At 40.7% G+C, this 27967-nt stretch overlaps 1 protein-coding gene across 1 annotated transcript in view; it reads right to left on the bottom strand.

Moving 5' to 3' along the window:
• The window catches only part of SLC45A2 (solute carrier family 45 member 2), a 40057-nt gene extending 15557 nt beyond the window's left edge, over positions 1-24500 (bottom strand). Inside the window, exons 1-3 of the mRNA XM_037001925.2 lie at positions 21708-24500; positions 19692-19868; positions 4920-5239 (exon numbers count right to left, since the gene is read on the bottom strand). Coding sequence (XP_036857820.2) covers positions 4920-5239; positions 19692-19868; positions 21708-22092 — 882 coding nt within the window. The 5' untranslated portion in view covers positions 22093-24500. The remainder of the gene's footprint in view (positions 1-4919; positions 5240-19691; positions 19869-21707) is intronic.
• Between the last annotated feature and the right edge of the window lie 3467 nt (positions 24501-27967).

The following is a 27967-nucleotide window of genomic DNA, read 5'->3' as shown; positions in this document are numbered from 1 at the left end:
GGTACTGGCACAAGAACAGAGCCACACACCAACGGAACAGACTAGAGAATCCAGACATTAACCCAGACATATATGGTCAATTAATATTTGATAAAGGAGCCATGGACATACAATGGCGAAATGACAGTCTCTTCAACAGATGGTGCTGGCAAAACTGGACAGCTACATGTAGGAGAATGAAACTGGACCATTGTCTAACCCCATATACAAAAGTAAACTCAAAATGGATCAAAGACCTGAATGTAAGTCATGAAACCATTAAACTCTTGGAAAAAAACATAGGCAAAAACCTCCTAGACATAAACATGAGTGACCTCTTCTTGAACATATCTCCCTGGGCAAGGAAAACAACAGCAAAAATGAACAAGTGGGACTATATTAAGCTGAAAAGCTTCTGTACAGCAAAAGACACCATCAATAGAACAAAAAGGAACCCTACAGTATGGGAGAATATATTTGTAAATGACAGATCCGATAAAGGCTTGATGTCCAAAATATATAAAGAGTTCACACGCCTCAACAAACAAAAAACAAATAACCCAATTAAAAAATGGGCAGAGGAACTGAACAGACAGTTCTCCAAAAAAGAAATACAGATGGCCAACAGACACATGAAAAGATGCTCCAGATCGCTAATTATCAGAGAAATGCAAATTATAAGTACAATGAGATATCACCTCACACCAGTAAGGATGGCTGCCATCCAAAAGACAAACAACAACAAATGTTGGTGAGGCTGTGGAGAAAGGGCAACCCTCCTACACTGCTGGTGGGAATGTAAATTAGTTTAACCATTGTGGAAAGCAGTATGGAGGTTCATCAAAATGCTCAAAACAGACCTACCATTTGACCCAGGAATTCCACTCCTAGGAATTTACCCTAAGAACGCAGCAATCAAGTTTGAGAAAGACAGAAGCACCCCTATGTTTATTGCAGTACTATTTACAATAGCCAAGAATTGGAAGCAACCTACATGTCCATTGGTAGATGAATGGATAAAGAAGATGTGGTACATATACACAATGGAATACTATTCAGCCATAAGAAGAGGGAAAATCCTACCATTTGCAGCAACATAGATGGAGCTGGAGGGTATTATGCTCAGTGAAATAAGCCAAGCGGAGAAAGAGAAATACCAAATGATTTCACTCATCTGTGGAGTATAAGAACAAAGGAAAAACTGAAGGAACAAAACAGCAGCAGAATCACAGAACCCAAGAATGGACTAACAGGTACCAAAGGGAAAGGGACTGGGGAGGATGGGTGGGTAGGGAGGGATAAGGGGGGGAGAAGATAGGGGTATTATGATTAGCATGCATAATGTGGGGGGTGGGAGAAAGGCGAGGTCTGGGCAACACAAAGAAGACAAGTAGTGATTGTACAACATTTTGCTATGCTGATGGACAGTGACTGTAATGGGGTTTGTGGGGGGGACTTGGTATAGAGGAGAGCCTAGTAAACATAAAATTTTTCATGTAATTGTAGATTAATGATGAAAAAAAAAAAGAAAGAGAAGGGGGATTACTCCCTGATAGGATAAAACTAATGGTAAATCAATGATTGATGCATGATTTAAATATCTTTAATTTTGATCACTTAAGCGGTGTCAGATGATCAACTATGGAGGTACACTTTTCTGAAAATATTCCTTTCTCCTAAAAAAAGACAGTTCCTGTGTGGTGACCTCCAATGAGTTCTACACAATGGTATAAAGGGCATATCAAAGTGTGGGCAAAGGGTCTGTTTGTGTTTATACAGAGGATCAAACCCTAATTTGGCTACCCAGAAAATGAACTAAGATACGATATGAAGAAGAACTTCCAACATCAGCACTCTCTGGAAGAGTCATACCAGAAGATGATCATCAAAAAACCTGAACAAAGATCCAGGCAATGCTGCAGTTGTAGCTGCATCCATCCCACCGCTTCCTGGACTTGCCATTGGAATGAAGAAGGAGATATCTAATTTGGCCTGTGCTTTCAGTAAAACAACAAATTTGACTGGATCTACACTGTTGGAACTCAACTATGAATTAGGAGAAGTGCACGTTGTAGTGCTCCAAAATCTTACAACTACAGACTATCTACTGTTAAAAGAACATATGGGATGTGAACAGTTCCCAGGAATGGGTTGTTTTAATTTGTCTGATTTCTCTCAGACTGTTCAAGTACAGTTGGACAATATCCGTCATTTCATAGACAAATTTTCACAAATGCCTAGGGTGCCTAACTGGTTTTCTTGGCTTCTCTGGAGATGGCTGGTACTTATAGATCTGCTTTGGTTATGTAACTGTATTCCTATTATGTTAATGTGTGTGCACAATTTAATTAGTATTTTAAAACCTATACATGCTTAAGTTATTCTACAAGAACATATGTCAAAGAAATAATCCTCTCATGTTTTCTTCCGTCTGCTACCTCTATAGCTTTTCTTCTTCCTTCCTAATTACAACCCTTAAATAGAATTCGTGCCTCATATCGAATTTACTGAGTGTCATAGTTCCTCCAAGTGGTAAAGATACCTCAAGAGAAATGCTGGGCATAGAAACCACAGGGCATAAATCTGCAAAGAAGTAAAAAGCTAACCTTTTCAAACATTATGGCTTCTCTCTCACTTACCAACTTTACATCTCCCTGTATGGCCCCGGAAGGTGACTGGTTAGCCAGAGATGGGTAAGATTCCTCAAGGGAGGAACAACCTAAGACAGGCACAGTCGCAGGGGGGCTATCAGGTGAGAAATTGGGGATCAACAGTGGTGAGGCTTAGAACCTCATCCCCCCCTGTTTTGAGAGAAATCTTCTGCATCTGTGGATGTTTTATTGCCCTTGTCTAGCTTGGATTAACACATAGTCTCCATGCACACACCTGATCATCTACATTTGCTCTCTTATAACACTAAACTATGTTTTCTACCTTTATCTTGGATCTACCTCCCACTTCAGCATCTTATTAAAAATAATAATAATAATAATAATAAAGGGAGAAATGTGGGATCCACATATAAATCAAGTATAAAAATGAAACAAATATTCATATTGACCTGATTGTTTATAGTTCATAATGCGTGATCAAAACCGAAAGTTTCTGTGATGACTGCCCTTGTACTGTTCACCATGTAAGAACTTATTCACTATGTAAGAATTTGTTCACCATGTTAGAACTTGTTCACTATGCTTCAGAAGATTGGAGACTGATGAGAATTAGGCTTGGGGTGGATTAATGATTGTGCATTGAGCATTGACTCCCCTATACAGAATTTTATTGTTGTTAACAACCATTTGATTAGTAAATATGAGAGATGCCCTCTCAAAAAAAAATCTCTTACACATCTAATCCTATCTTGGTGCCTGCTTTTTAGAAGACCTAAGCTGACACAGTACTTTTATAGCATTTATCACATTTTACCTTGAAATAGAAGTATTGGTGTAAATGGTTTGTGCCCCTGTTAGGCTATAAATTCTTGGGCATAGGGAATGGACATTAATCAATTTTATGGTTCCTATATACCTAGTAGAGTGCTATACACAAATTCAGCATCCAAAGTAGTTTGTTGAATGAGTAGTGATTAAAATAAGCTTGTATACTTGTTAAGCTTAAAAAGCACCTTAACATGCTTTATCTTGGTTGAACATCTCAATATCCCTAGAAAACAGGCCAAGCCAACAAGAGAAGCCAAGCTCATGGAGGAGATAAGATTGAACCTAGCTTGTGTGAAAGCTGTTAGAGCACAGATTAAGTCTGTTCCTGTTTGTGCTTGGAGCATTCAGCATTCTGGCAGGCCCATAATAAGCACCTACACTAACATGTTATTACGTGGTAGGAACCACTCTGAGCAACTTTGTATGGACTATCTCATGTAACCTGCACAAAACCCTTTTAGACAGATGGAATTACATTCTCCTTTTAGAAAAATGTAAATACCCAAAGTCATATATTCCAGAGATGATAGAAGTAGGATTTGAACACCTATGCTCTTATTCTTTAGCTTACCTACAGCAAGGGCCTGATAGATATTTGCTGAATGAGTAACACAGGCTAGTCAGCTCGAGGAGCTAAAATTTGAACCCAGGCTTTTCACAACCTCTTTGCCAGTGAGAGGACCCTTTGTACTCTATCTCTGAGGTTTTATTTTTCAAAGTCACCCCAAAGGAAAATGGAGCTGTGCATCCCCATTGTCTGGCAGAACTTTCTGCAGCAATAGAGATGTTCTGTATCTGCACTCTCCTGTACTATAGCTACTAGCTCCACGGAGTTATTGAGCATTTGAAGTGTGGCTAATGCAACTCAGGAAGTGACATTTTAATTGTATTTCATTTTAATTAGTTTAAATGTAAATAGCCTCATGGGCTAGTAGCTACTGTATTGGTCAGCATAGTTCTACCCTCTTCTATTTGACCATTTCCTCTTCACCTAGTTCCATTTTTCTGGCATTTAGTAGAGTTTTCTTTAAATTTTTAAGCTGATTAATTCATGGAGCAGTGTACTGGAAATATCTAATCAACTCATGAAATACAAATTCAACAAGACAACCCAGTTACCAACCCAGGGATGCTGTCACTTGGAGGAACAAATTTATAATCCTAATCTACGAGCGAAGGATATTTCTTATGGCCCGAGGATGGTCCCAGCCCTCTCCTATGGTTTACTGCTTTGTATCTGGCTTCATCCTCACTGGTTTGATGCTCTGAATAGAGTAAGAGACAGGAGGGCCAGAGAAAGATGCATACGTTTTTCTTTGAAATGCAGTGTTTTGATTCCAAGTGATGGTAGCTACTGTAGATTTGAGAATTCAGTTAGACTTCACAAAACTCTTCACATCAGATAAGAGAACAAAGACAAAGAACAATTTAAAACAGAAGAAGAAAAGACAAGAACAAGAATATTTTTCCCATCTAAAGAAAAATGAATTTCAACTTTACCTGTTCGCTTTTTATTTTTTCTCCCTGCAGCTCCAGCTCTGGGTTTACATAGCCATTTTTAACTTTTCTGATAGATCCATACTCATACATTCTGTCTGGTGACAATAGAGCGTCCTGGAGGGCTTGCTGTGGGGGAACGTCCTTAGCAACATCTCTAAGTGGGGCTTCAGGGATACTGCACAGGTGAATCATAAAACATAAAGTGAGCACCAAGGCGGAAAAGAAGAACATGACCTGGAATTCTGTGCCCAGCACTCTTCCCAGCTTCAGATGGGCCCAGTCGATGGCACCTAAAATGTAGCCCAGGGTACCTCCAAAGCCTGGAAAGCAAGAAAGAGCTAGGTTAGCATATTTAACAAACCACTTTCCCTTTGCATTGTGTCCAGGCCCTGCCCTTCAGTGAAAACATTCCCTGAGGACAGCAGAGGTGCCTGGTTATGACTCGGGAGGTAATACAGTGAGAGGATAAGACCTGTAGCCAGGAAGTATGGGTTCAAGGCCTGGCTCTAACATGTACTTACTGTGATTTTGGATTTCTTCACTCATAATATAGGGGTGATAATAAAATAGTAACCCACTAGTAGGGTCATGATGAGTAAATGGAATAGTGCCAGACACACAGTAAGTGCTTTATAAATATTGCCACCATCAGAATTGTTTGCCTTTCCAAACTGCACATACTATACTGCTTTACAACTAAAATTCCTGATCTTAGGAAGCCCCAAAGAAAACCAACTTCTAATGACAAAAATATGTAATTATTTGTATTGTTATTGATCTATTAGTAAGCTTCCTAGGGTGACAAAGTTTGCAAAGATCTAACAGCTTTGGACTCTCTGTCTTCTTTCCTCTATTAGAAGCTACACGTACTTGTTCTCAGTTGATAGCCACAGAACAAACAAGAACAAAAGTTTAAATATGAATTTTAAAAAATCTGCTTATTGTCTCACAGAGCCCTGGCCTGAAGTATTTCTGTTGCTTGTTTTATTTGCTAATGAAAGACAACCTGACGAAGGACTCCTCAAAATCGATCGCACCCTAGTGGTCTAATATTGGAAATCCTGTTAGTAATGATTCATTCTTTTGGATTCATGTTTTAAAATGCAAGTGTTCCTGGTACGGGCAAGACATTACAGTACTCCACACCGCAGGAGTACGTGCTCCTCCGATGTCCCCTTAGGAACAGACATCAGTGACTCTGAGAACGCTGGGCTGGAGGGGGCATAAGCAGGGGTGGGAGGATGTCTGGGGAAGTAAGGTGAGAGGTGCCACACACACCTCCCACCTGTGTCACAGGCTTACACAGGGCTGACCTTCCTGCCAGATCCCTTAAGTGCTAACCCCCCATCATGCCTTAACAAACACAGTATCTGCCTGGACAGAACAGCTTGTTATTGTTTTTGTTCTTCCTGTATAAATGAAATCCCCCTTTTATTTCCCAGAAAAAGACAACATCTTCACAAACTAGGGAATTGAAGAAGGAAACAAAACGTAAGGAATTCTCTATGTCTAACCCTAAACACCTAAACTTACATAAACCCTGACCCCGGAACACAAATCTGAATGCTACATAGCATAAATCCCAGCTTATCTAGAATGGTGGCAGAAAGGATGATTCTGGTCACTTTACATTCTGGTTAGTTGCAATTCACCACAGAGGATATTTACAGATGACCAACTATTTAACCATTGAATTCCAAAAATAAAGCATCACTTTCATGCCCGGAGTGCCAAAGCATTATAAGGTGGAAGTGAGAAATTGTGGCCATGGGGATGCAATGAAGTAAAACATATGTTCTCTGACAACAGGAATGTACTGTCTAGTTATGGGTGATGGGCAGAAACATAAACAGGTAAATGACACATATAGTGACCTCTCCTTCAGGGTAGGTCCCAGGCCCTGAGAGCAAGGTGAAGCCGTTGAGGCAGCCACACTCTGTTGCTGAAGCAGAGGGAGCTCTGGGATGAGTGGTGCCTCTGGGTCACCATTAGATAATTGTGCAGTCATGGAGATGCTGAGGGTGTCAGAGGTTATGTGCTGAGTCAAGCAATCAGCTAATTAGAATGTACTAAATTCCCAGCACTATTCAAGGGTCTATCTGAATCAAGGTTTCTCAGTCCTATACTGCTGACATTTGGGGCTGGATAATCGTTTCTCGTGGAGGGCTGTTCTGTGCCTTGTAGGTTGCTTAGCCTCTCCCCATTAGGTGCACAGGAAAAATCTCCCCAGCAGTTCTGAAGACCAAAAATGTCACCAGATATTGACTAATGTCCCCCATGGGGCCAAATGGCTGCAGGTTGAGAACTGTTGGCCTGAATTAACCCTTTGGAAAACTCACAAATTCCTTTTTTGTAATTACTTTTCCTTTGTAACCAGATTAACGGTTGTCATATTGCCATTTTATTTTCCTACCATTTATTCCTCTTTACTTCAAAGATATAGTTCCTCTGGGCTGCAAAAATATAGAACAGAAGACTCCTGCCCATTTGAAAGAACTGATATGTGAAATAAATCCTCCACTTTTATTTTATTACTATAAATATATGGATACAAATATAATGATGGATTTATATTAGATCCATTGAATCCTATAATTGAAGGGTTTCCCCTTCAATTTTATGTCCATTGGTTAGTGTATTTGAATAAACATTTATTGAGTACTATATATACTAACTTGTGGGGATATAAACATAAATAAGACAAAGTACCCATCCCTTCCTTCCCCAGGAGGCAGTTCCAAGTGGAAGAAATAGATAAGTAAAAAAACTGTAATAAATGGTAAGTTTGAAATGTAGTCTGGATACTCAAAGAGTATAGAGGAGTTCTGAAGAAATAAATGTATTTATTTATTTATGATTGGTGATACCAGTTAATGGTATCAATATCAATGATGTTATTAATAATTATTATAGGTTCCCCTTAATTAGCAATTAAGTCCAAAAGATGTTGCTATATCAATAAATCCAAAGATTTTAGAGGTAGAAGGATGTTTGAAACTTGTCCAGTTGAACTAAGTCAGAAAGCCATGAACGATAGTGCTTAAGGGATAGGAGACAGTATGGAACGAAGGGGTTTGGAATTATCCCTCATTTCATTCTTATCTGTGTGCTTTCTAGTCATGTGACTGAGGCAAGCATTAGTGAGACACAGGAAGATAGAGCTCGGGGCCTTGGTAAGGTAACATAACAGTCAAGGCTTTGCAGTAAACAAGAAGCCTCGTCCTGGACATCTGGGAAAATCAACCTGAGGAAAAAAGGGAGTTTTTCTTTTCCTTTGATCCTACCTCAGCCATAGCAACAGGCCCTAGCAACAACTCCCAGCCACCTGTGTGATTTACTCTGTTTTGGTGCTTATAAACCCTAGGCACTGCAGCTCTGACAGCATTCTATCTTGGAGCACCTCCCAGTTAGAGGAAGTCTTTCTTTTTCCTTTTCACTCCTCATTAGAAATGTTGCTGGTTGCTCTGTACTCTTGTCTGCAGGCTTCGTTCTTTGTCACCTCAAAGACATGGTCCTGGGAAAAACAGCATCTCAGCCAGTAACATGACCCTGGGCACTTCTCTGAGAAATGATGGTGGTGATGCTTCCTCAGATGAGTTTTGAGGGTTGATATGATAGTACATGCAAAGCACTTACACATATAGTGGCAGAACCAGGGCCAAACCTGGGTGCCCGCTGGCTTCCTACAGAAACCCTAATTCCAAAGCCTCACTCAGAAGCAGGAGGAGACAACCACTGTACTGAGGGTGACAATCTGCCTAGACCTCGACTAACAACTGACCTAGTATGGCGTGTGGTGAGAACTGTGGAATGAAAGTGTATATCAAACCTGGAAAGATTAAAAATAAGTGCCTGATTTTTAAAATATCAGTCTAGAGCAAAGTTCTTAAACTTTAATGTGAACACAAATCATATAGATGTCTTATTAAAATGCAGATGATCTTGGTCTGTTCAGGCAACTGTAACAAAATACCATAATTTTTTAATAAAAAATTTTAAATAAAAATCTTGTAAACAATAAGCATTTATTTCTCATAGTTTTGGAGGCTGGGAAGCCCAAGATGTTAGCACTGGAAGATTCAGGTCTGGTGAGAGCCTCCTTTCTGGCTCACAAAGGACTGTCTTCATGCTGTGTCCTCACACAGTAAAAGGGGTAGGGGTGATGAAGCCCCCTGGGGTCTCTTTTATAATGGACACTAATCCCATTCAGGAGTACTTCATCCTCATGACCGATTCACCTCCTAGAGGTCCACCTCTTAATACCATCACATGAGGCATTAGGTTTTCAATATATGAATTGGAGGCAGTGGGAGACACAAATATTCAATCTATGGCACAGATTCTGATTTTAAAGATCTAGGGTGGGGCCAGAGATCCTGCACTTCTTTCTAGCTTCCCACTGACACTAGTGCTACTAGCGTAAATAGCATTCTCTGAGCAGCCAGGAAGCAGAGCAAGTTTCTAGTCAACCTGGCCCATCTGCATCTCACTACTTGGGGAATTGGACTGTGCTGTCACAGGCTGTTTGAGCAACAATCCAGAACTGATAAAATGCAATCATGTGCAGTTCTGTAAAGTTAAGGTTAATTTGCAGACACGCAAAGGGCTCTATGATTTGTATTATATTCTGTAGCCTGATAGAGAAATTTTCCAAATGTACAAAGGAGTTACAGCTTTATTGCTTTGTAGAAGGTTAATCTGATTTGTGACTAGCCTAATATTTTTTCTTTTGCAAGTCATGCAGACACACACACACACACACACACAAACTCACCACTAGAACTTGGGAAAACTGATCTTTATGTCTTCCCTGTCAGTTCTCTCATTAATCAGTTAAGCAAAACTTTAACACATGCTACAAGTAACTTAGAGAACTTCCAGTCCTCTCTTCTTTTAGGGAGGGGGAAAAACCACAACAGGCAAAACTGTTGTGTTTGTCTCAAAGCTACTGTGGGTTACAGCTGAAAGTTACAATGGAACATGCCCTGAAAGAACAGTGGGCCATTGGCATAATTATCCTAGTAGGCATCATGTTAAAACTCTGGAAGGAACCACTTAAACGTTACTGTTCACACCTTCAATACAACAAGAGCCAGTAGAGGGCTGTAGGAATTCACTGGATGCTTCCCTTTTAGCTGCTTCTGCTGAAGCTAAGCATTTCATTCAAAGATAGTCTCCAAAACAAGGCCTAGTCATCCTAGCTGCAATGAAGGCTAATACCAGCACCCACATCCACATCCAGACTGCATTTATCTCTATTGCCAACATCAGCAGGAGCCCCTGCAATAAATCACCAGGCTATTGGACAAACCACAAGCTGCAGCATCCAAAGGACATTTGCTGCCACATCAGGTAATGAGCCTGCTTGTGGCCAGGATTCTCACCTTGCCCTAGTTGGCTAGGTCACTATACATGTGTGGGCAATGCATCGTTATTGACTCTATATAAAGAGCCCTGCCCAGTGCTCTGGGCGACACGGTGGCACAGCAAGACACCTGGACACCAGGGCCCACAAGTGGTCCAGCAGCTCTTTCTTCACAGAGCCAGGCTGTGTTGTTACACTCAGTCCAGAGCAACCTCATGAGAAGGAAAGGAGTGGCGCTGAGGACAGGGATTGGGACGGCTGTGTGGGCAGAGAGGCCCAGAGGCAGAGACCGGCTTGCTGAATGCAGATTCGCTCTGAGTAGATGGGATCTAGAGACTGACCTGTGTCTTGCCTATGGGTTTCAGTCCTGGGCAAGTTCGCTGTTGATTCAGCGTGACCAAAGAAATTGACAGCAGAATGTTCTTTGGGGTGAAAGGGTTTATTAACTGGCTTTTCTCCGGCAGTAGGTCAAGCACTAGCATCTCTGCCTCTGCCCAGAGCACTGGGCCGAGCTCTCTATATAGCACAATAACAGCTTATTGCCTAAAGGTGTGGAAGTGGTAGCCTAGCAACAGGCAGTTACATCATCAGGTGGTTTAAGTTCAGTGAGGATCCTGGCCATAGGAACCCCAACTTCCCCACACCTGCCACCATGGAAATAAAGCAGGGCCCACCAGTGGTCCAGCAGCTCTTTCTTCACAGAGCCAGGCTGTGTTGTTACACTCAGTCCAGAACAACCTCATGAGAAGGAAAGGAGTGGCAGACAAATGTCATATGTTTTAACTACTGATGCAGGGCGAACAATGGCTCATCTTGAAAGAAATCCAAGCATATAGGAGTAGGCATTTTTTCTTTAATCCACAAAAAAGTAAGTAAAATGTGGAATTTGGGGAGTTACAGGACTGAGGAATCTAAAGAGAGTCTGAGTAAAACTCTGCACCTACCATGTGCCTACAATTGCCTGCCTGTTTCAGGTGTATGAGTTAACAATCCACGTTCCGGTGGAAAAATAGTTCAAGTCAAGAGAACTAACAATGTGCGGCTGGCTATTTTACCTCAATGTGAAGACAAATATTCCCCACATTCCCATGGGGTCTGTGAGCGTAATTCTGATTCTATTAGAATACATGCAAAACAGCAATGAAAATGTCAGATTAGGTATGATTCGTACCTACCCCAACACATACAACTAATCCTGGAGAATTAACATAAGTACCAACTACAGGGCATGTATGAGTGTGTATATGTATCCTTGACCCCTTTGTTTATCAATAGAAATTGATAGAGAACCAACTCTAAGAACTGTGCTAGGACACAGCATGAACAGACAGATGTGACCTGCCCTCTTAGACATTCAGAGTATAAGGAAAATCAATAGAAAATGATGCAAAATGACTCTTCTGGTCAAAGAGAGAAGACACAAGCCAACTGCAGACTGACATTTCTTTAGATTTACAAGGAACTTTTCTCTTCAAAGGTAATATATTTAAACTATTGACCACTGTTTCCATCTAGCCACCACTACTCCTGGTATTCCTTGCCCTGTTGGGCCCCTCCTTCACCTTCAGGCTGAGCCAGAATGCCTCATTGTTTTGGAGGAAGGGAAAGAAAGTAGAAAGCAGAGAAACAAGAATGTGTCTCCTGGCTTCTGAGTTTCAAAAGTCCTTAGGCTCCAATAGCATAGACAGAACATCCAGTAAAAAAGTGAATTAAGAGCAAGGCTTCGTTCATGATGTGACCCACATACCCGTGAGTCCCTAAGGCAGTGGTGGTTCTTCTCTTTGCTCTCAGGGCCTAGCTGGGGTTGGAGGGTGGGGCTAGGGAGCAGAACTTCTCCCACACATTTTCTTCCTGAGGCACATCACAAGGTTCTTGTACTTATGAACCCTAGACAGCACCTCAGCACTATGTTTGGGGCTATTTTAAATAGCAAAATCACCCCAAAAAAGAACAGATATGATATGCAAATAATTTGGCACTAAATATACCATGGAAAGAACACTTGTTTATGGTATGAGATCCAAAACTAGAAGGTGGAGTGTCACCTTGATCTACCTCAAGTGGGAACAAATGAATTGGGTAACAAATTTTCTCCCCTGTATTCTGCATTTGTTTGCAAATGACTGAAAATGAACTACAACAATTGGTTTTGGCATGATGAATAAATTTTAGTGAGTAGGTGAGCTTGCAAATATTGAACCATGAATAATGATAATCAATGTATTTTTATCTCTATTTTAGAGACAAGCACAAAGAATTTGCAGCTCACAGAGTTTACCTCACACTGGCTCACCATGGGGAGAACAGAAAGGCATGGAGGGAGCAAGAACCCTGGGGTTCTTAAGGGGCCTAACAGGTGATAACAAGAGATAATTCAGCTGTGACCAGTTCAGTCTGACCACTGAGATGCAATGGGACAATGGACATTCCAGTAAATGCCAGCGTGAACACATGACACTAAAACCCAGATCTTTCCTGCCCCCACAGCCTTACCTCTAGCCCCTAGAACTTAGAGGCAACCCTGGAGGAAAGTGGTTGGGAGAACATTCCAAATTGAGTGAAACTAAGTTTTTACCATCCTGTGGCAATGTGGTGCAACACAGAAGCAATTAAATTAAGTTTGGGGTTTGGGATTCACACCCATTTCAGACATAAAGATTCACCCAACACCTTCCATTACTGAGCATTAGCTATGCTGTCAGCTAGCAAGTATGTAGTAAAGTAATATCCAAATCATAGACTTCTCCTTAATTAAACAAATAAATGCAGAGAACAGGGGAGTGTATTTGCCGAAGACGGCAAATGAACTGAGATTACAATTTGTGCACCTGCTGAACATTGCTAATATGTGCTGCTGTGTCTAATACAATAATGGTTCACATAAGAGTATCCATATTAATTATCCCACCGTTTTACTCAAAGCAGGTTTCTTGACTGGAGCATATGAATAACTACTGCTACCCTAGTTCAGATAAGGTTCTCAACACTTCTCATTTTCTGGCCTGACACATACAATCTGACTGTTGTCTCTGAAGGATTAGAAATGACTGCAAGGTCAGGCAATTAATTGGCCTAGTTCTGGAGCCATTTGTGATTACCTGGAGTTTTCTTTAAGCCTACAGAACTAATATTTTAGTTCTGAGTTGCAATAGCTCATTTCACTGTAAGAGAATTGCTGAGTACTTTTCAAAATGCTTTAATTCCTCTTAATGGTGACCAAGTAACATGGAGCACCTGTGCTAGAGTAAAAACACTCAGGACTGGAAGTCATGAACTAAATCGGCCCTTGTGCAACACAGCAGGCCCTCTCATTGTCCCCACCCCTCTCTCCAGCAGCTGCTGCAGTGGCCACCTCTAAGCTAGCTTTGGCCATCTTCACTCAGCGGCTTGCTTGAGGGAACCCACACCCAAGTGGGAGTCAGCACCCACAAGGGCAAGGTTAACACCCCTGGAAGTACCCTTAGCCAATGGCCACTGGAGCCACTGGATCAATACTGTCCTTAATCCCCCATATACAGAGTTCTGAGATGCATTTCATTAGGCCCCTGGGGAGATGGAGGATGACCTCCTAGAGGAAAGTTCAACTTGACAATGCTTCTTGCACTGATTGCCTCCCTCCACTCCACCATTCCCTCGCTTTCACTCTCTGGAATCCTTTCCCAAATAAACTATCTGCAAACAAACTTTCTCTGGGGGTTCAGCCATTAGAGAAATCTAGACAAAAACATGAACCATGTCTTTGGCTGGCAGGTTGGCTTGTTGGCTGCTTGGTTTTCACACCTAGTCTAGTTTACTACTTCCCAGATGTGTGACCTTGAGCTAATCACTTGACTTCTTTGCAATCCAACCTCCTCAAAGGTTAAATGAAGATATTAAAATAGAAGATCTGTCTCACAGATATTTCTTGAACATATTCCAGGAGCTATTCTAAGTACTGGTGCTATAGCAATGAACTGGAAAGATAATATTGCTGCCCTCCAGAGCCTATATTTTGGTTAGACAGGCAGAAAATAAACAAAATCAAATACGAAAATAATATATTGTCAGTTAATGATGAACACATCACTGAGGATGGGCTCCATGACCAGAGAGCGTAACAAAGTGAGGAACCAAACCAGGCCAACTTGGTATCTGGTGAAAGAGCTTTCAAGCAGAGGACAGAATCAGGGAAAAATCCCCTGGGGTGCCTCCTTCTCTAACCTTCCTTTAAGATCGAGGTATACTGATTGCCTTCCAATGGGAAAGAAATGGCAGTTTAGAGACACTCATTGTTTTGCCCCAAGTCATCCTTGTCACCCACTGTATCCTTGGTTTCTGCTTTGGCCGCTCCTTTCCAAGCTGCCTGTTGGAGATGGGAAAGTTCACCATGGGGCAGAAATTTCAAAGAGAACCCAGTTGATCAAAGAAAACCACTCATGCAGCAATTATCTGTGGAGGAAAAAAGGTTGAAACAGACTCTAATATGAAAGGCAGCCCCTTTCCACTTGTGCAAAAGGATTGACAAAGGGGTCCATGTCAAAACTTCATTTTTAACTCTTTTCTTACTTCTTAATGATTTCTAATCAGAGTGTTGATATGTTAGCATTTTTATGCCTACTTTGAAGTAAAAAAAAACACAAGAGAAGTTCAAAGAGTTTGAGCCTCGCAGGTCATCCATTCGTCTTCCAAAGATGTACATGGAGCAAGTTTCTTACTGAGTCACCACAGATAAAACATTGGCAAGCCCAATGGGGATAGAGGAAATGATGTAAATATGAACATCTGGTGTTGAATACTATTAAATGATTCTTTGCTCTGGGCATTTTCCAGTCTATTAATAATTAATGTCAGGTCAAGTTTCACAGCTCTGTGAGGAAACAAAAGCTCAGAAATATGAAAGCCACTCCGCACTGGAGGGGAGGAGCCAGGATCTGAACTGGGATGACGTTCCCATCCTTCTTCATCCTGGCCTTCCACAGCAGGATAGAAACCACTCTCAAGGAGAGCAAGGCCTTGGGCTCAATTTAGAAGAAATATGCTGGGTTAGAAGCATTTTGACACAAAGGAGGCATTTCCTTCCATGAATGTGAGTTCCATAGCCCCAGATGCACCCAGAGGTGAAGGCATGGGATGAGAGGACCAGGGGGCACCCACCACACCCACCACGGCGACCACATACAGCAGAGATGGAGGGCGGGTGGACGCACCTGTAAGAGACAGAAGAAGCTGGAGGAGTGAAATGTCCCCCTGGGAGTCGGTAGAGTCTTTCCTTCAAAAATAACGTCAGATATATGCTGGGAATATTTTGGCAACAAAGGCTTTGATACTTATTTACAAAGCATTTGGAATTGTTGGGCCTGGACTACAGCTCTGAAATAAAAAGAATTTCAATTTCCTCCAATGCTTGGAGTCCTCACGTGAATGATATCTGGCTGATGAGGAAAATCAAAATGGGCCCTGGTACTGAGCATGCCTTTATCTTAAATGCTAGTTTCATGCAGAAGGCTATAAGCATCTCTGCCACATTGGGGTAAATTCAGGAAGTCTGCCATGTATGCAAAGTAGAGAAAAGAATTTGCTTTGAGTAAGTAGGGGAAAGAACTTATTTTGAACCATCCACGTACCCACAGGGGTTTCCCTTCTAACCAGAGACAGTTGGCTGAGGTTCAGATTCAGGGTGGGTCATGAGACAAAGGTAACTAAATGAGCATATTCATCTGATTGAGGCAGTGTGCATGCAGTTTAACCTGATGTAAAATTGCATGAAATACAAGCAGGGTTATGAAATGTCTCCTTGCACACAGCTAATATTTCTAAGTGCCCGCTATCAACAACACAGTATGTTAGAAGCTATGGGAAATATGTTTCTACAAACCTTGTAGTTTAAAATCTTACAGAAAAGATGGTGTCTTCAATGGGTTTCAGCCCCAGGCAAGTTCGCTATGGATTCAGTGTGACCAAAGAAATGACAGTAAAACGTTCTTGGGGTGAAAGGGTTATACCCAACTTTATTTCCATGGTGGCAGGTCAATCACTAGAATCCTGTTTGCTCAGAGCGAGTCTGCATGCAGCAAGCCGGTCTCTGCCTCTGGGCCTGTGTCCTCGGCGCTGCCACCACTCCAGCCTCTGCTCTGCTCTCCTGCAGCCTTGCAGCCCTGCCACCGTGTCACCCAAAGCACTGAGCAGAGCTCTTTATATAGTGTCAATAGCAAAGTATTACCCACACGTGTGTAGTAAGCTAGCCGACCAGGGCCAGGTGAGAATCCTGGCCACAGGAACTTTCATTTTATCCACAGATGGATAAATACACCATGAATTATAATGCAGGGGAGAGTGTGAGCAGTACCATAATAAGTGTGAGCAGGCAAAACTGTGAATAGGAGTATAACTTTAAAATATAAATACCTTTTAATTAATTACTAATATATTGGACTTTAAAAGCTCTGGCTGTCACTCTTACAATAGTCTTGGTCTTTTATTGTTCTCTCTAGAATAATACTCAATTGTGTTTGTATTCTACATGGTAACAATCAACTTTGGCCTAGTTAATAATCATAACCCCTTCCTCCTGACTAACAGAACCCCAACTCAGGGATATGTCACTCCCCCACCAAAAACCCCTTCGCTAGTTTGAAGCCATGGGGAATTGCAAGTGAGACCTCATGTTTCTACAAATCTTGGAGTTTACAAATCTTGTAGAATAAAAACACAGTGAGCTATAATACAGGGGAGAGTGTGAACTCTATCATAATAAATGTGACTGTGTAAAACTGTCCCACTCCTAGGCCTCTGGGTACTCATGTGACCAAATTCTACCTAATGAAACACAAGCACAAGTCTGTGGGAGTTCTAGGAAAGTTGTTGCTTTTTTTCACTGTAAGATATATATGTTGAATGCATACAATGTGACTGCATTTGGAAACAGGGCCTTGGGGGAGGTAATTAAGGTTACATGAGGCCATAAGAGGGGGGCCTTGATCCACAGGACTGGTGTCCTTATAAGAAAAGAAGGGAAACCAGAAGTCCACACACAGAGGAAAGGCCATGTGAGGGCACCGTGAGAAGACCGCCAGGGAAGCCAGAGAGTCAATCACCTTGATCTTGGACTTCTAGCCTCCAGAAGTGTGAGGGCATAATTGCTGCTGTTTAAGCAGCCTCACCTATGGTATTCTGTTATGGTGGCCTGAGCAGACTACACAGGCCCCAAGAGGAGCTGAAGTCCAGGATATATTGTGATGAACTGTAACCTCCAGTCTCTTCCTGCTGGAGTTAACCCACCCCCCTTGATACCATTATATTCATCCACTTGACATACTTCTGCACTCTGATTATTTTGTGGGTAGAGTCCCTGGCCAAGTCAAAAATTAAGTTTGCCTGCAATTTAGAAGAGAGTGAGGGGCCTTCTCCTTAGGATGTATGTGAAAGAAAGTTTCCAAGCAGCTTTGATTTCCAAAGGGAAAAAAGAGGAAAGGGAATTTCAGTGTGAGTAAAGACCCAAAAGCTGGAAAGGAAAGGGCAGGTTCCTCCATTTGTTCCATCAGCATTTAGTTTGAGCACTTACGATGCGCCAGCTGGTGGTGGAGGTGCGAGGACACCGAATGCAGTGAGTAAAACAGACCTGGCCTCTGTCCCGAGGAGCATGCCGGTGTATTGCTCAGAGCACAGAAAATGTGGAGGGAGTACTGGGAAGTAAAGCTTGAAGAGTAGGAAGGGAATAGATTGTGGAGAGTTTTGAACCTCATCTAGGAATTTGTTCTTTATCCAGTGGGCAAATGTGAAGCCACCGGAGATCATTGACAGGAGAGCACCCTGGTCATAGCTGCCTTTGAGGCATATGAATCTGCAAGCTTGTGTGTTGGTTCAGTTGGAACTGGAATAGGATGAGACTAGAGACTGGAAAAAATAGTTAAGGAATAAGTACTAAAGCTCAGGCAAGATGTAGGAAGAGCTTGGACAAAGGTAATATAAAAATTACATGTGTTTGCTGAGACCATCCTATGCTAATATTAATAGAAAACCTCAAGATAAAAAAAATTCACAAATACTACCACGTGTTAACCTTGGGAAAGTTTCCAAAAATAGAGTTCAATCTTCTAAGATCAGAGGCAGCAAAGCAAAGATTTTTGGCCAAGACTACCTGATGTAAGCTGGGAAAGCTATACTACATTGCCCAAAATACTATACAGCAATAAAATACTATAGAGCAAAAAAGGGCCAGGTTCAAAAACCAGCATGTCTCCCATGACCTTGCTGTAATTAATTTCAGCAAGTTATGATAAAGCAGAAGGAATGATGGGGTTTAAGTCACGAAAATGCAGTTTGAATCTGTTCTGGGACCTTCTACCTGCAGACAGGGCCGTCAGGAGCCAGTGAGAGATGAGCTGGACTCCCACCCTCTCTAAGCGAGGTGGCACTACTCTGTGCTGGGCAGCCTGTTCTCCCAGGGTTCACTGACCCTGTGTTTGCTCAGACAACAGGTACTGACCCCACAGCCTCCATGGACAGCACTGCTCTTGGCTGTGGAGACATAAACTGAAGAACCCTTGAGATCCTGCTTCTCAGGGATCTACCTGGCCACAGGAGGAGACACAATATATCAAAACATAAAATAAATCCATTGGGTGGTTGTGAGGACAATCAAATCAGGTAGACTTATAAGAGTCTCCCCACCTAGATATAAACACCTGGGATCATGTTGTAGTCCTATGTATAAGCCCTCCGTGGTAGAACAGCCCTAACTGATGCTCAGTAAATGCCTGCTGAGCATAACTAGCATTGCTCTCAGTGAATGACCGAACAGCAACCAAAAGGGATGGCAACAGCTCCAGCAAATGAAGACAGCGCCCCACTGTCCTCCAGGCGTGACTTTTTCCAAACCAGGAGATTGAGGAAATGCCAAATCTTTATATAACTAAGAAATCTCTAAGACATGTGGGTCTTTTTATTCACTTGGTTTGGTTCTATTTTTGTTTTTAAATATAGTTTTTGGGACACTTGCCACAGAATCATCTGGGGTACTTTATACATTAAAAATCAAATTTCAGGGCCCCCTCCCAAACCCACTGAACCAAGATAACTGGAAGACAGGCCCAGGAAGCTGCATTTTTAAAAGCTCCTAAGCAATGCTGATGTTAGATCACTAATTAAAAAAAAAAAAAAGTAAAGTACACAAGGCCTCTTTTTATTTCAGTTGTAAAAGTTCCACAAACGGCTGCTCAGACAGTTCTGAAGTAAACTTCCTTTGCATAAACTCCATAGCTGGTCACAAGCTGACTTTGCTCAGAGAAAGGCACTGGATGACAGAACCACATGATACACATCAGCTGAGCAATTCATTCAAAAAACTTACTCAGAGACTCCCGATGGCTTTACAGAAGCACCTCCCTGTCTGGGGAGCTTAAAGAGAGACTTTCTGGAATATTTCCTACCTGTGAAGAGGGCATGGTAACGGAGACCTCTCTCCTTGTCCAGATGGGAGCAGACATCAAATAAATAGGCCTTGATGGGCCCATCAATGAAGTCAGCTGCAAAATCAAAAAGAACCACACCTGCCATGGTTATGGCTATAGTCCACACCAGCTTCTTCCTTGGGTCAGCAATCAAAGCTAAAGGAGAAATAGACATACATCACCTCAATTCTGCTTTAGAATGACCTCCATTTTAATTCCACCAAAATTTCCTGTCACTAAATTATCTGCCTTTGCTTTCATTTTGCTTTGCTTTTCCAGATAAAAATAACTTCATTATTTTTTCAGGGTTTAAAAAGTATGCAAGTGAATGTCCAGAAAAGGCAGATCTATAGAGACAGAACATAGATTAAGCAGTGACACTGGCCGGGAGAAGGGAATAGGGAGCAACTGCTAGTGGTTGCTGGGTTTCTTTTTGGTGGTGATATAAATGTAGGATTAGTAAGTAGTGATGGTTGCACAACTTTGCAAATACAATGAAGCAATGAGTTGTACATTTTCAAATGGTGACTTTCATCGTATGTCAATAATTTCTTCAAGTAAGCTATTTAAAAAATTATGCATGCTTATTGTGACCATTACAGCAACACAGAAAAGCTGGGGGAAATGCTTCAAACGCCAGCCCCCTATTGATGGTAATCCTTCAAATGTCCCTGATACACTTACACTCATGCAGATACAGGTGTGCATCTAGGCCCTAATGCAGTGCTTCAAACTTTAGCATGCCTCACCATCTCTGGACAAATTGTTAAAACAGATTATTAGGCTTCACCTTCTGTGGTTCTTCATGATTGTCCCATGATTCCTCAGTAGGTATGAGGTGGGGCCTGGGAATTTGCATCTCTAATAGCCCCCAATGATGCTGATGCTGCAGATGAGAGAACCACACTTTGAGGGGCACTGACTAATGGAATTACAGTGGACATACTCATCTAAAATGAACTTTCTTCATGTCTTTGTGTTTCCATTAATGGAGAGCAACTTCACAATTTTTAACAGCTGAATAATATTCATTCTATGGATATGACACAATTCATTCACACAATCTCATATTGAAAACATAATTTCCCTTGCTTTCAGTTTCACTTAAGGATAATGTTAGAATTATATTACACTCCAAGTATAATACAAGCACATGTTTTAAAAAAAGCTACAGTATAAAAATAAGTGAAAATTAAGCCTACCCTCCACTTTCACCTCCAAAGTCCTTTAGTACCCCTTCCTAGAGGCAACTATTCTTATCAGTTTTTTTTGTGAATTCTTTGAGAAATATTTTATGATTATATATATATGCCCTCTTTTAAATACATACAAATGACAACTGGTTATCTTATTTCATTATCATTAATTCTGCTGGCCTGAGAGTTAATGGTCTAAAAATATATGCAATTTTTAAGTTTAACTATTCTTTTCTTCCATGCACATTTTTATGTGTAACCACCAAATACTGATTCACTGGTGGCTGATTAATTGCTAGAGAAAGTGTTAATCATCAGGTTTGTTCTGTTCAGAATTTACAGTGCAAAAATGTCCCGCTGAGCAGGCAAGCCAATGCCCTGCACCCACTAAAAGACTTTACATAAAGTTATGAGTAGTATTAACTATTATTCAGGCAAACAGGTAATTTACTGTAAATATTATTGGGATTATTTGGCAGATGTTCAATTTGTCAAAGTACTAGATAAGGCATAATGGGCTGAAAAAACACTGCAATTGGTAAGTATGTGAAAATATTTGATTTGATAGAATAGGTAAGTTTAATCCTATTTTTACATCCTCACAATGAAAAAAATGTATCCTGATGTTTCTAAAAGTAAAGGCTCCCCAACCACAGAATTTAGGCCATTCCAAGGTATAATTCATTGCAACCTAGGAGGGATAATCAGCTCTAACCAAGGTCTGACTGTCATATAAGGAAATCTGAATTCTCCGATTGAGTTGCAGAAAGGGACAATTTCCCCTACGCAGTCCACTGACCTGATGTAACAGCTTCCCCGTTGAGGTACAGAGCCATTCCCAGGAGCATCATGATGCTCAGGGTGAGGATGTAGGGTCTCCGTCGACCCCACCTGGCCTGGCAGTGGTCGCTGGCTGATCCCACCACAGGTTGCAGCAGGAATCCCAGGACGGGGCTGAGGAGCCACACCATGCTGTACAGACTCCTGGGCAGGCCCACGCTGAGCAGAACTGGGGTCACGTAGGCCGCCTCCACTGCATAGCAGAACTCCCGGCCGAGCATGGCCAAGCTGTGCATGATGAGCCTGCTCGTGTCTCTTTTGGGTGGCTCCACAGAGCCAAAGTGGCCATCCTCAGCTAGGGACTTGTAGGGGTGAATGCAAGGCTGCTCACTGTTGCCACCCATGGCCACGGGGTGAGAAACCTCCTGCAAGCCCCTCACCTCTGCATGGCCTCGGGTCCGTGCTCCAAGCCTGGCTGAGCCGCCAACTGAGATGTTCAGGCTTGGGGAGGGGCTCAAATTCTTTCATGCCTCTAAGATCACAAGTTATGATGAGAGGGAAGGGGGTGGGGCCTGGAAAGCATGACAGAGATTAGCTGCTGTGAGCCCTCTGGCTCCTTAGAATGTTTTTCTAAAGATCTCTTTCTTTGTAGTGTTCTTTCCCTCCCTGTCTCCCTCTTCCTCTCTCTCTCTCACACATACACACACACACTCTGTCATACGCAATCACACACACAGCTTTGAGACAATAAAGCCCCATATGCAGGTGTTAAGCCAAAATATGAATGAGTCGAAATCTTTCTCTTAACTTTATCTACATGTAGTCTGTCCTTTCCTGAACACAAGCTTTCTACACACACACCTTTAGAGTCAATTACCTAGACTTAAAACTGCGGAAGGTTGCATTATTCCTCCATATCACTAGTGATCTCATAGCACTGTGATATTTTCTTTCATTGCATTTTACACATTTCCTAATTAACTAGTTCTGTGTTTATTCTGTTTCTCCTGTGTTTGTCTTCAATACCCTAAAGGGCAGTGATTAGGTCCATTTAGCACATTACCTGGCACCTAGCAGTTCTCAAAAATATTTGTTAAAGGAATTATTGGAAGAATAAAATGTGTACACTGTATTTTGTAGTGCTGGTCGACTGTTTGCTTAAATCCACTCCCAGTCCTTCCCCATACTCTGTATCAGAGACTACACTTCCCAGGCTCCATTGCTCTCTGGTTTCCAGGTAGATTTGGCCAACAGGAGGCATTGGTAGGAGGACTGGGGACAGGAGAAGGGAAGAAACCAAGGTATTCCCCTCCATCTCTTTCTCCTTTCTGGGGCATCTGTGGCAGTGGCTGCATCTCCATAATGGGACAAGTCTCCACCAGGCAACCTTAGTGTCCCACACTACTGACATTCTCATCATCCCCACAGCCGTAGGAGTGCAGCTGGCTTCCCACTGTTGTTCATATTTGGGTGCCTCACTGTCCCCTGGGCTTCTTGGCTCTTTTATCACTAGTGTAATTCTCCATATTAAATTTCCTTTGTTGTAAAGGCTTCAAGTGGGTCATATTGTCCTCACTGGACCCTAAGTTCAAATGAAAAGTCTGAGTGGGAACAGGAACATGATCTTACAGGAAAGGCCCCAAAATAGTTTAAGAGCAAATTTGGAGTTAGAATATTGAAGTTTAAATTCCGGTTCTGTCTCTTCCTAGCTGTTATTTGTCTGGACAAAACACTTAAACGGATATTTCCCAAATTGTGTGACAAGATGCTCCAAGGTACCACAGTGAACTCAAAGGGATGTCTCAGTACATTTAAAAATTTGAAGACAGTACATAGAGTGAAACTCAACATTTGTCAGACACCACATGAGCCATCAGTGAGGTAGTCCACACTTTGACATAAGATTGCACTACAATCCTATCAATGATTTCATATTGGTGTGAGGCTAGGCTTTTCACAGTCATAATAAGCAAGTATTGCATGAAAACAAATGTGGAACAGAAAATGAGTGTAGTCGTGTCCAATCTGATTCCAAGGCATGAGAAGTGTCCAATAGGTGCATATGACCTGTAAGTAATTATGATTAAGAATAAGAATAAAAATGTTTTCTTACAATTTATGTGTATTACTTTTCTTCAAACAGTTAAGTAGTTGTTGGATATAAATATTTAAGTGTAGGGCCTAATTATTTATAAATGGAATGGTTATGTATCTCTTTTGGCATCATTATAAATTACTGGAACACTAAGAAGATATGAGCTAAGATGGTTTAGGACCATCTGACTCCTGTGTTCTCATCTGTAAAATAGAGAAACCTGCCCCACCTCCCCCTCTGATTGTTGAAGAGCAATTTGGATACCATATGTAATGGATATTACTGGCTGCCTTTCCAACATCGATTTTCCACTCCTCCCATCCTGAAGGAAACTGGATTGATTCTGGAATCCACCCCTCTGATACACCCATGTGCTTCGAGGAAGCTGAGTCCAGGGGAAATTCAGAAGCAGGCTAGCTTGCTACTTAATTCAGTCCAGGGAGAAAGGGGACATACTTTGCTGAGGTCTCCTGGGATGCTCTCTTCTTCTGAATGTTCCTTTGTGTGAAGATGAGATACAGAAACTGCTATAAAGTTAAGAATAAAGTAAGCACATGGTAGATGGCAAGTTGGAAGAGCCAGAAGAATGCAAGAAAACAGCATCCAAGTGACTTGTTTCAGGCAACCCTAAAACTCAGCATCATTCTGGACTCCAAGTATATGAGTCAAAACATTTCCTTCTTGTTTTAGATATTGTTACTTATAGCTGAAGGCATCCTGATTTGATACAGGTAAAAGTATTTTGCAAATTATAAAGTGTGATGTAATTGTGAATATAGCCTAGAAGTTCTTAGAGGAATGACAAGAACACAGAGAAAGAGGATACAACCAGTCACCTGATTCCATGTGACTTGTTTTACTTATTACCTACAGTATGTACAGCTCATCACTTTCTACATTGTAGGATCAAAAGAGTGTAAATAAATTTATATTGAATTATATATTCAAGAATATAGTTCCTATATACTCAAGAACATAACTCATCTTTCCCTATAATTTTCTATCTTCAATTGTCTTCTTCTCTTCCATCCTCCTTAAAGTCATCTTCTTACCTGCCCCCTTGCCTATTTCTAAATCTACAGTTTGTCAAAAGATAACAACAAAAAGAGGAAGTATAGCATTTTCTATACAGGGTATTAGACTTCTCAGAAGAAAAGTGTGGGTAACTAACAAAAGCTACTAACCATATTTATATACATTTATTCTTTGAAAGTTCACATAAAATATTATCAAACCAAATTGAAAAGTATATTAAAAGGATCATTCACCTCTTCCAGGATTTATTCTAGGGATGCAAAGATGGTTCAATTATCTACAAATCAATTAATATGGTATACCACATTAACAAAAGGAAGGATAAAAACCATACAGTCATCTCAATAGGTGCTGAAAAAGCTTATGACAAAATTCAACATCCATTCATGATAAAAACTCAAAAAAATGGGTATAGAGGGACTATACCTCAATGTAATAAAGGCCACATATGACAAAACCACAGATAACATCATACTCTATTCTGAAAGGTTTTCCTCTAGGATCAGGAATAAGACAAGGATGCCCACTCTTACCACTTTTATTCAATACAGTACTGGAAATCATAGCTACAGCAATCAGAGAAGAAAAAGAAATAAAAGGCATCCAGACTTGTAAGGGAGAAGTAAAATTGTCACTATTTGCAGATGACATACTATATATAGAAAACCCTAAAGACTCCACCAAATACTGGAACTAATGATAAATTTAGTCAAGTCACAGGATATCTGTTGTTTCTATATAATGAGCTAGCAAAAAGAGAAATTGAGAAAACAATCCAATTTACAAATGCATCAAAAAGAATAAAATACCTAGGAATAAATTTTTTTTTTTTTTAGGAGAGCAAGGCAGAGGCTTTTATTTAGAGAGAAAGCGAAAATATAGAGCTCCTGGCTCAAGCCAGGAGGGGACAAGAGAGTCCTCCTAGGAATAAATTTAACCAAGGAGGTAAAAGATCTCTACTCTGAGAACTCTAAGACACTGATGAAAGAAATGGAAGATGACACAAAAAAATGGGAAAATATTATATGCTCAGGTATTGGAAGACTTAACATTTTTTAAACAGCCATACTACCTAAAGCAATATATAGATTCAATGCAATCCCTATGTAAATACCAATGACATTTTTCATAGAACTAGAACAAATAATCCTAAAATTTGTATGGAACCACAAAACACCCTGAAAAGCCAAAGCAATCAAACTATACTACAAAGCTACAGTAATTAAAACAGTATGTTACTGGCACAAAAATAGACACACAGACCAACAGAACAGAATATACAGAGCAGAAATAAACCCATGCTTATATGGTCAGTTAATATACAACCAAGGAGGCAAGAATACACAATGGAGAAAAGACAGTCTTTTCAACAAATAAGATTGGGAAAACTGAATAGCTACATGTAAAAGGAGGAAATTGGACCACTCTTTTACCTCATACACAAAAATAAACTCAAAATGGATTGAAGACCTACATGTAAGACCTGAAACCATAAAACTCCTAAAAGAAAACATAGACAGTAAATTCTTAGACTGGCATTAGCAATTTTTGTCTTGATATGTCTCCCCAGGTGAAGGAAACAAAAGCAAAAATAAACAAGTGGGACTACATCAAACTAAAAAGCTTCTGCACAGCAAAGGAAACCAACAACAAAACGAAAAGGCAACCTAATGAATGGGAGAATATTTTTGCAAATGATATATTCAGTAAAAGGTTAATATCCAAAGCATATAAAAAAAAACTCATGCAGCTCAACACCAACAAAACAAATAATCTGATTGAAAAATAGGCAGAGGACATGAATAGACATTTTTCCAAATAAGACATACAGATAGTGAACAGACACATGAAAAGATGCTGAACATCACTAACATCAGGGAAATGCACATCAAATCCACAATGAGATCACCTCACACCTACTAATATGGCTAGTATCAAAAAGACAAGAAATAGCAAGTGTTGGTGAGGATGCACTGTAAGGGGAATGAATTGTGCAGTCACTATGAAAAGCAATAGGGAGGTTCCTCAAAAATTAAAAATAGGAATGTCATATGACCCAGTAATTCCACTTTTGGGTATTTATCCAAAGGAAACAAAATCACTAATGCAAAAGGATATACACTCTCCTTTGTTTATTGCAGCATTATTTATAATAGCCAAGATACCAGTCTATCAATAGATGAATGGATCAATAAGATATCGTAATATATATATATACACAAATGGAATATACTCAGTCACAAAAAAGAATGAAATCTTGCCATTTGCAACAATGTGTATGGACATAGATGACATTATGCTAAGTGAAAAAGTCAGACGGAGAAAGACGACCACCATATGATTCTACTTATATGTAGATTTAAAAAGACACATAAATGAGCAAAAAAAACACAACAGAAATGGACTCAGAAATACACGGAATTGACTTGTGGTTGCCATAGGAGAGTTGGAGGATTGACAAAATAGATGAAGGGGATAGAGAGACAAACTTTCAATTATAAAATAAAGAAGTCATTGGGATGAAAAGTACAGCATAAGGAATATAGTTAATAATATTGTAATAACTTTATATAGTGACATGCTGACTATACCTGATGTGGTGAGCATTTCATAATATATGTAATTGTTGAATCACTATGTTGTATAACTGAAGCTATATAATGTTGTGTATAAACTATACTTCAAACAGGGTCTTAGACTTTTTAGAAGAAAAGTATGGGTCACTAACTAAAACTGCTAAGCTTATTTACACACATTTATTGTTTCAAATTTCACACTATGAAAACCAACTTTTCAAACATTTTGTATAAAGTTAATTACAGAAATCCATATTCTAAGGTAACTCATCTGTTTACAGATTTTGCCAACTCACTTTTATCCCTGCCCTCACCAATCCTTTCAACAGATGTTTTTTTTGAGCTCCTGTTGTGACAGTAACAAAGGAGAAAAAAGACTTGGTTCATATCTGTTAGGACAGTGCACTCAAAGTGTGGTCTTTGAATCAGAAGCATTATAATTACCAGGAAGCTTGGCAGAAGTGCAATTCCTCAGTCTTACCCTAGACCCAATGCTTTAGAATCTGTAGGGATATGCCCAGGAATCTGTTTTAACAGTTTACCCAGATGATTATTTTGTGTGTGACAGCAACT

The sequence above is a fragment of the Manis javanica genome, chromosome 1, assembly GCF_040802235.1.
Source record: "Manis javanica isolate MJ-LG chromosome 1, MJ_LKY, whole genome shotgun sequence".
NCBI classification, from domain to species: domain Eukaryota; kingdom Metazoa; phylum Chordata; class Mammalia; order Pholidota; family Manidae; genus Manis; species Manis javanica.
Note: the sequence above shows the minus strand (reverse complement) of the source record. Positions and strands in the feature narration are given on the sequence as shown.